At 41.1% G+C, this 8,775-nt stretch overlaps 1 protein-coding gene across 2 annotated transcripts in view; it reads left to right on the top strand.

The window, feature by feature from the left end:
* The window catches only part of RMND1 (required for meiotic nuclear division 1 homolog), a 45,909-nt gene that overhangs the window by 1,725 nt on the left and 35,409 nt on the right, over positions 1–8,775 (top strand). The window contains exon 2 of one of the 2 annotated variants that reach the window (XM_003811501.5): positions 3,143–3,660. The exons of the other annotated variant lie outside the window; for it this stretch is intronic. Coding sequence (XP_003811549.3) covers positions 3,157–3,660 — 504 coding nt within the window. The 5' untranslated portion in view covers positions 3,143–3,156. The remainder of the gene's footprint in view (positions 1–3,142; positions 3,661–8,775) is intronic. 2 annotated transcript variants of the gene reach the window in all.

Genomic DNA, 8,775 nt, shown 5'->3' with positions numbered 1-8,775 from the left:
ACTGGGATTACAGGCCCATGCCACCATGCCCGGCTGATTTTTGTATTTTTAGTAGACACGGGGTTTCGCCGTGTTGGCCAGGCTGGTCTGGAACTCCTGACCCCAAGTGATCCCTCCCAAAGTGCTGAGATTACAGGCGTGAGCCACCATGCCTGGTTGGAGGGCTTTGGCTTTTATTAAGTGAACCGTGAAGCCACAGCTAGATTTCGCGTTGAGATTCAACTTCAAAGGATCACTTTGGTTGCTGTGTTGAGAAGAAACTGTAGGGGGCCCAAAACAGAATCAGGAAAACTGGTTAAGAAGCTATTATAATAATCCATGGGAAGGATAGCAGTTTGGATCAGGTAGTATTATTACTGATGACGAGCAGTGGTCCCTAGAAGGCCCTTGGGATTTACTGACAAGTTGGATATGGAGAATAAAGAGTCAAGCTGGACCCCACGTTTTTGGCTTAGCAGTTATAAAGATATTTATTACTGCTCATGAATGGGAAAGACTGGGAAGAAAGGGATGCAAGGGATTCTAGGGGTATAAGGGAGAGATTAGAATGGTAGACCATGGAGTGTAAACTGGATATGGAGGAAGTGAAGTCATGGGGAGTGAGTGAGAGACAGTGAAAAGGTGGTTGGATCATTGACTTGTGGGTCCTGTTGGGGTTGAAGAATTATTGGAATTGGGTAATAGAAGGAGTGAGATGCAAAGATAGGAGGTGGTGCTTAGAGAGTAAAATGGATGAAATTGAGATGAGGAGGTCCGATGTATTGATAATGACAATAGGGCCCTGTCTGATAGAAAAACAGTGTAAGGCACAAATGTAATCTTAGGCTTTCTAGAAGGTGCAGTGATAAAAATGGGCTGGGTCCGGTGGCTCACGCCTGTAATCCCACTTTAGGAGGCCAAGGCAGGTGGATCACCTGAGGTCAGGATTTCAAGACCAGCCTGGCCAACATAATGAAACCCCGTCTCTACTAAAAATACAAAAAAATTAACTAGGCATGGTGGCAGACACCTGTAATCCCAGCTACTCGGGAGGCTGAGGCAGGAGAATCGCTTGAACCGGGGAGGCGGAGGTTGCAGTGAGCTGAGGTGGCACCACTGCACTCCAGCCTGAGTGACAGAGCGAGACTCCCATCTCAAAAAAAAAAAAAAAAAAGAATTTACTCAGAGAATAAAAAGAATACAGGACTGTAGACAAATTTCTAAAATATTTCATAGTTTCTTCAAAATTAAGTGGTTCAACTGGCATGGAATAGTACTAATTAAAGGTGAACTACAGTAGCCAATTGGACTAGAATGAAGCACAGAATGCGAGCTTTTGAAGGGATTTTGGAAGCAGCAGGTTCTACCTCCTAAATATCACTGTGAATCATCTTTGTCCTTATCCTGAAGAGAGGTAGTAAATACAAGGTAGTGGGTAAGAGTGTTGACTTTGGAATTGGGAAAGCCTGGGTTTTATTTTAATTACATCTCTGCAGCTTCTTAACGGTGAGCACTTAGCCTCTTTAAACCTCAGTTTCCTAATCAGTGAAATGGGATCATTATGAGGTGAAGCCGAGCACTTAGCGTATAGAAAGCGCTCAGAGTGATGTCAGAGTCTGTCTTGTTTCCTCCTGCATATCATCACCAAATATTTGTTTCATGAACATGCATTTGACCGTGTGACTCTGAGTTAAAAGCTCAGCTTTCTCCCCACCTGTAGAAACTTTTTAGGATGACTTTATATATCCTTTGGTGATCTGGCCATCGGCTCTTTTGGTCCTTACCTCCTGCAGCTCACTCCTACCTCCCCGAGATGGGGAGATGAATAGGACTTCATGCCTGGGGTGTTTGACTTGCTGATCCTTCTGCCCTTTCAAGACTCAGTTCAAATGTCACCTCTGTGACAATGCCACACTCTTCACATGCTCCTTTCTCTGGACTAGAGCAATTTGTGCATCTCATTCATTTTCCTCTGCTAGACTTTGAATTCTGAGATCATTGATTCATCTATCTCTAGCACCTAACATGTTATTTTTTAAAAAAGAATTATTGATTACTACGGTCTAACTTTTTTTTTTTTGAGACAGAGTCTCATTCTGTCGCCCAGGCTGGAGTGCAGTGGGGCAATCCTGGCTCACTGCAACCTCTGCCTCCCTGGTTCGAACGATTCTATATCTCAGCCACCTGAGTAGCTGGGATTAAAGCCACCATGCCTGGCTAATTTTTTTTTTTTTTTTGTATTTTTAGTAGAGATGGGGTTTTGCCATGTTGGCCAGGCTGGTTTTGAACTCCTGGCCTCAAGTGAACCCCCCCCCCGCCTTTAGCCTCCCAGAGTGCTGGGATTACAGGCGTGAGCCACCATGTGTGGCCTACTATAGGCTAACTTTAAAATAACACATTTCATACTGTAAATAAGGGGGAAATTCTGTTTCCCTTGTCTGGAATGTTCATGTGTGTATCTGACATGCCTCGCACTCCCATGCCCAGCCCCAAGCTGAAAAGCACCTTCGCCTTCTAGAATCAGCTTAGATCTTTCTGGAAACCTTTCCTGATTTTTTTTTTTTTTTCCTGAGACAGAAAAAGGGCTGGAATGCAGTGGTACAATCATGACTCACTGCAGCCTCAGTCTTCTGGGCTCAAGTGATCCTCCCACCTCAGCCTGTGAGTAGCTGGACTACAGGCATGAGCTGCCATCACAGCCAGCTAATTTTTAAATTTTTGTCATTTTTGTAGAGATGAGGTTTCACCATGTTGCCTCAGCTGGTCTGAAACTCTTGGACTCAAGCGATCCACCTGCCTCAGCCTCCCAGTGTGCTGGGATTACAAGTGTGAGCTACAGTGCCTGGCCAGCACAGATTTTTATATACTTGATATGCTAATGAAGTAAATGAAGTGGTCCCATCACTATTTTTTTTAAAGTTCTTGTTATGTCAGTAGCTTTATAATCTTGTAATCTTCCAGGAAGAAGGCCAAATGTTGCTAAAGGCAAAGTGGCAGAAACACTGTACTTATATTTTTAACCTTGTTCTTTTACTAGAATTAACTTAGAATGTATCTGTTTTACAAATTTTTCTAACAGAAATATGCCTGCTACCTAGGGAAATATTATATATGTTTTAAACATTAATTTAAAAACTTGAACTTTGAATTCCTTTTCTTTTAGCTTGGGATGTGGTAATGCCAGCCACACTCCTCAGAGCCGTGGCCAGATCTCATCGTATATTATCAAAAGCACATCAGTGCCGAAGAATCGGTCATCTAATGTTAAAACCACTTAAGGAATTTGAAAATACAACATGCAGCACACTGACAATACGTCAAAGCTTGGATTTGTTCCTTCCTGATAAAACAGCTAGTGGTTTGAATAAGTCTCAGATCCTGGAAATGAACCAAAAAAAGTCAGATACCAGCATGCTGTCTCCATTAAATGCTGCTCGTTGCCACGATGAAAAGGCACACCTTCCAACCATGAAATCCTTTGGTACTCACAGGAGAGTGACCCACAAACCAAATCTGTTGGGTTCTAAATGCTTTATAAAAGTATTAAAGAGGCATTTCTCATCTGTATCAACGGAAACATTTGTTCCAAAACAAGACTTCCCACAGGTGAAGAGACCACTAAAAGCATCCAGGACCAGACAGCCATCCAGGACCAACCTTCCAGTTCTGTCTGTGAACGAGGTAAAGTAGGGGTGGCCGTGGCTCTCGTGCTTAGTGATCATTGCTCACGCTAAACCAGTGTGCGTTGCACCCCAGCCTTACCGCCAACGTAAGAGAACTAGCAGTCACTCAGACTTCTTCATCAAGGTCTTTGAAGCCTAATAAATATCCAAAGGGATTCAGAATCTTAATTTTTAACAATTAATGATACATATAAAAACAAAATACAGGTGATAACACATGAAAATAGAGTTTATAAAAGATTTGGTTATTGGTCTAAGGAAACTGAAAAAAAGGACCAGTATTAAGTCCAGTCTAAGAATGGGACTGTAAAAAAAAATAAAATAAAACAAACTAGAAATTCTTCATCAAGTTAAAAAAAATTGTAACTCTGCAGACAGATAAGCCTTTATTAGGCTGTGGCAGTTGCATGGGGCGGTGAAATGACACGGTAGGGTGGACTCCAAAAGCAGCAGGAGAGGAGGGCCCAGCTTTTTTATCCTCTTAAGGTTTAAGGGGTTATTTTTTATTCATCCTTAAGGGGTTTCTGGGAATTTTTCTGCTACAATTTGCATTTCTCCTTCAATAACAACGTAAGGGTCAAGATCAAGCCCTTGGTAACCTTTGTATCTTGCATAATACCTAGAACTGTACCTTGTACTTAAATGTTTATTAAATTGGAAAGGATTGAAAAGAGGCAAGAGGATCTTTAATGCCGATAGTCATCAACTTTAAAGATATTTTAAACTTGATGAAGACTTCTGAATCTATCAGAAAACAGGTTAGAATGTCTGTCTTCAAGTCTTGATTCTGAAAAGTAGCCCCTGAGCCTGTTTCATTTTGGCTGTGTTTTTATTACTGTGCAGCTGACACCCCTTGGAAAGGTATACATACATACCTTTACTCATCCTCTGATTCTGAATCTAGCAATGAATGAATGGTTTTTGTGTTGGATTCTGGAATGCTTTCAATTCTTGTGTGGTTACTCTGAACTCAGGATGTGAAGGATGAAGTGTTGTGCAGCTACTGTTTCCCCTTTCCTTTTGCTGGAGCTTTGGGGTAACCTGGGAAATTCAGTATTTAAGTGTCCGAGATGGCATTAAGTGTAAAAACCTGAATTCATGGCAGATCCAAAAAAGAGAAAGCTAAACTCACTTTGTTCATTTGTAACGTCTAGCAGCACAGTTGCTCAGGTTTCTTAGGAAGAAGCTGATAGGTCAGAGATGTCCCTAGGCTATTTCTTTGGGCCATCCTTAGACTTGGAAGCAATTTTCCTAAATACCGTATCTATTTTTCTTTAGATTTTTTTTTCTACTTCCTTCCAGGAAAGAATTTGAAGTAGATTTTCAACATTCAACATAGTTTCAAATGAGATAATAAATACTTTCACATATTAGAGCAAATAGTTGACATGAACAGAGAAATGTTATGAAGTACCTGAAATGAATAATCTAGTTGAACATTTTGTTTTGAGAAGCGCAGTAATTAAAAGAGGAACTCCTCCTGGGATTTAGTGTTTGTTGTTTATTGTTGTGGGAGAGGGCAGAGTAAAAACATAAAAATATCTTCAGAGAAATAACTTTTTCCAGCACTGAAATTAAGGAGTTAGTTATTTCATGGATTCTGTTATAGGAGACATTATGTAACATGATAGACAATGACTTCAGTTGGAGTTTGGCAAGAGCAAGTCGCATGCTGTCTTTCTGAAAGCACAGGGAAATAATAGAAAATCAGATGTTTCTGGCTGGGCGGTGGCTCACACCTGTAATCCCAACACTTTGGGAGGCCCAGGCAGGCGATTACTTGAGGTCAGGAGTTCGAGACCAGCCTAGCCAACATGGTGAAACCCTGTCTCTACAAATATACAAAAATTAGCCAGGCGTAGTGGTGCACACCTGTAATCCCAGTGGCTCGGGAGGCTGAGGCAGGAGAATCTCTTGAACTCGGGAGGTAGAGGTTGCAGTGAGCTGAGATCATGCCACTGCACTCCAGCCTGGGTGACAGAGTGAGACTCTGTCTCAAAAAAAGAGAAGAAAATCATGTTTCTAAAGTGGTCTGAGATAATGTAATTTTGGAACATCATTTTTTGAAGATTTTACTTTTCATAGAGAAAGCAGTCTTGGCATGACTAGGTAATATGTCCCCAGGACCAAAGACTGACTTTCCTCTGCCCGAAATTGAGGGCCACTCCATTTTTATACGGCCATCATAGTGGTAAACCCTTTATACAACTTTATACCATCAAAGTGGTAAACACTTTATACCATTCTTGACTGAGACAAGGAAAAGACTCTGCTTTGTGTCAGAAAGCATGTGGACTTTATTTTGTTCCCATAGTTGCACCCAGCTCATCTTTTCAGCTCTGCAGAACAGCGTGCATCTGGAGTTGGCTGAATGAGGTTTCAGTCACCCTGTCTGTTGGAATTAAATCTTTACCTGGTCTCATTTTCAGAGATCATAATCTGAGATACTCAACCCACATCCCTTTGGCTTACAATTCCTAAAAGCAATAGTGGATCCAGTGGCTTATGCCTATAATTTCAGTGCTTTGGGAGGCTGACACAGAAAGACCACTTGAGGCCAGGAGTTGAAGACCAGCCTGGCAACATAGCAAGACTCCCATTTCTAAAAGACTTGAAAAAAAAAAAAAAAAGCCGGGCTTGCTGGTGCGCAGCTGTAGTCCTAGCTACTCAAGAGGCTGAGGTGGGAGGATCGCTTGAGCCCCAGGGTTCCAGGCTGCAGTGAGTCGTGACTGCACCTCGCTCCGTCCAGCCTGGGCGACAGAGTGAGACCCTGTCACTAAACAAACAAGAAAACAATAATAGCAGTGCTTCTTGTTAATGTCCAGTCTTTGAAGAGAACAGCAGAGGATGGGAACGGCAGGTCTGAGTGGCATGGAGCCCGACACCAGGGAGAATGTTTTCAGGCTAATAGCACTGTGTTACAGAATCACTGGTGGACTGTTAACCATTTTTTTGAAAAATGAAATAGAATAGAAAATAACAGAATACATTGCTCATGATAAAGGTAAATACTGGTTTGTGAAGCTTTTGTGCCAATTATTGGTGTGTAAGCATATATGTGTATATGTATTATGTTTAATGATTTATAGGTTGTAGTCAGAAAAACTTACAGGATAAAGCGTGATCTTGGTAACGTAAAATGTATCTGTGTTTTTATAGCTTTCATCTCCAATCAGTACGTTACAGGAGAAAAGGCATTTTTCCTTAGTATGATCTATCTACTCACAGTACTTCTGACATCAAATATATGGGGACCTCTTCCTCCTCCTACCAGCCAGTTCTCCAATTCTCCAGACACTAACAAGGTGTCCTGCAATTCAGTTCAATTCCAGCACTAGCCAGAGTTAGTGCAGACGCCAGTTAGTTAAGCTCAGCCCCACAAGACTGCCCTCCCAGTTGACACCTGTGCTTCTGACCAACCAGCTCTATGACCACCACCCCCTCTTCAGGTTTGATTATTTGCTAGAATGGCCCACAGAACTCAGGGAATCACTGTATTTACGTTTACTGGGTTTTTTATATAAAGTATGCAAATGAACAACCAGATGTAGAGGTGCACAGAGTGAAGTCAAGAAGGGCCTGGAACTTAGGAGCTTCTGTTCCTCGTAGAACTGGGCTGTGCCACCCTCCTGGCACATGGATGCATTGATCAACCCAGGAGTTCTCCAGACCCCATCATCTGGGTGTTTTTAATGGAGGTTTCATTGTGTAAGCCATGATTAATGATTAACTCAATCTCCAGCCCCTCTCCGTCCACCAGAAGTTAAGGGTGAGGCTGAAAGTTCTAAGCTTCTAATCAAAGTTTGGTCTTTCTGGTAACCACCCCCCATCCTGAAGCTGTCCAGGACCCACTGAGAGTCACCTCATTAAAACAAAAGATGTTCCCATCACTCGTGAAATTCCAAGGGATTTTTAGAAGCTCTGTGTTAGTAACTGAAGGCAAAGAGCAAATACTACAACCAAAAATGCCCCTGTCACTTAGAAAATTACAGGGGTTTTTAGGAGTCTGTACTGGGAACCAAGGACAAAGACCAAATGTAAATGTATTATATCACTATAGAAGCAACATTGCTGTAACACACTAATTTTCTTCAGTAATACAGTGTAAATGAAAGTACAATTTTTAAAAAAAAGTTCTGATCAGAGCATGCGATGCTCCTAAAACAAGAATCATATGTAGATTTCTAGCCCCATCTGCTGGAACATGTCTTCTTTGGCCAGAAAAACAAAACATACTAAAATACAGTGGTTTGGGGTTTTTGCTTTTTGGGTTTTTTAAAACATTTTGAAGTAGAAAAGCCCTGAATATCATAACTATTATCGGTTGGTTTGACACATCTATTTAACAGCAAGTTGTAGATCCCCATCCTGAAACCCAAAATATGCTTTACATATATATGTAGCTAATGCTTAATAAGGATTCACTGTAAAAATCCAGAAAAGGATGTATAAAAATGAAAGCTGCTCAGAAAACAACAGCATCTTTAATAAAGAAAAAAAAGCAGACAAGACATTCCATGATTCTCTTTCCTTTTACCAAATAGGCTAAAATAAAAAAAGCAAAGAAAACAAAACCAAAACAAAGTGTCTAAAACGTCAAGTTCATCTATTAATAGAAGAAACCCACAACTAAGACTCAGAGCTAAGAAGTTTAAGGAGAATACAGAAAGTAGTATAGCAAACCATATAAGCTGAGTGACATTGGATAGAACTTTGAGCCAAACTAAATGGGAGATCCCAAGAGAAGGAAAGGGGACAGTTGACAGTCTGGAAAACCTACAACAAAGATCCTTAGGATGGCCAAGTGAAAACAGATTGTGTTTAAAGATTTATTCATAATCTATTTGGAGCTTAGAATATATTTTCTCATAAAAATAGTGATTGACTTGTCCTGTCCTTGAGAGTTGAAAACAGTACACATTCTCAATTTGCCGTTAGTGTCGGAATATTCACATAATTTGGGATACCAGATTGCCCAAAACTCAGTTCTGAATATATTGAGCCTTTTATTTTTATCTCCAAGTGTCAGTTTTTAAAACTGACCTTTTACCTTGATTTAAAATAATAGTGCCTGGCTGGGCATGGTGGCTCACGCCTGTAATCCCAGCACTTT

Source organism: Pan paniscus, chromosome 5, assembly GCF_029289425.2.
Source record: "Pan paniscus chromosome 5, NHGRI_mPanPan1-v2.0_pri, whole genome shotgun sequence".
In the NCBI taxonomy this organism is placed as follows: Eukaryota; Metazoa; Chordata; class Mammalia; order Primates; family Hominidae; genus Pan; species Pan paniscus.
Note: the sequence above shows the minus strand (reverse complement) of the source record. Positions and strands in the feature narration are given on the sequence as shown.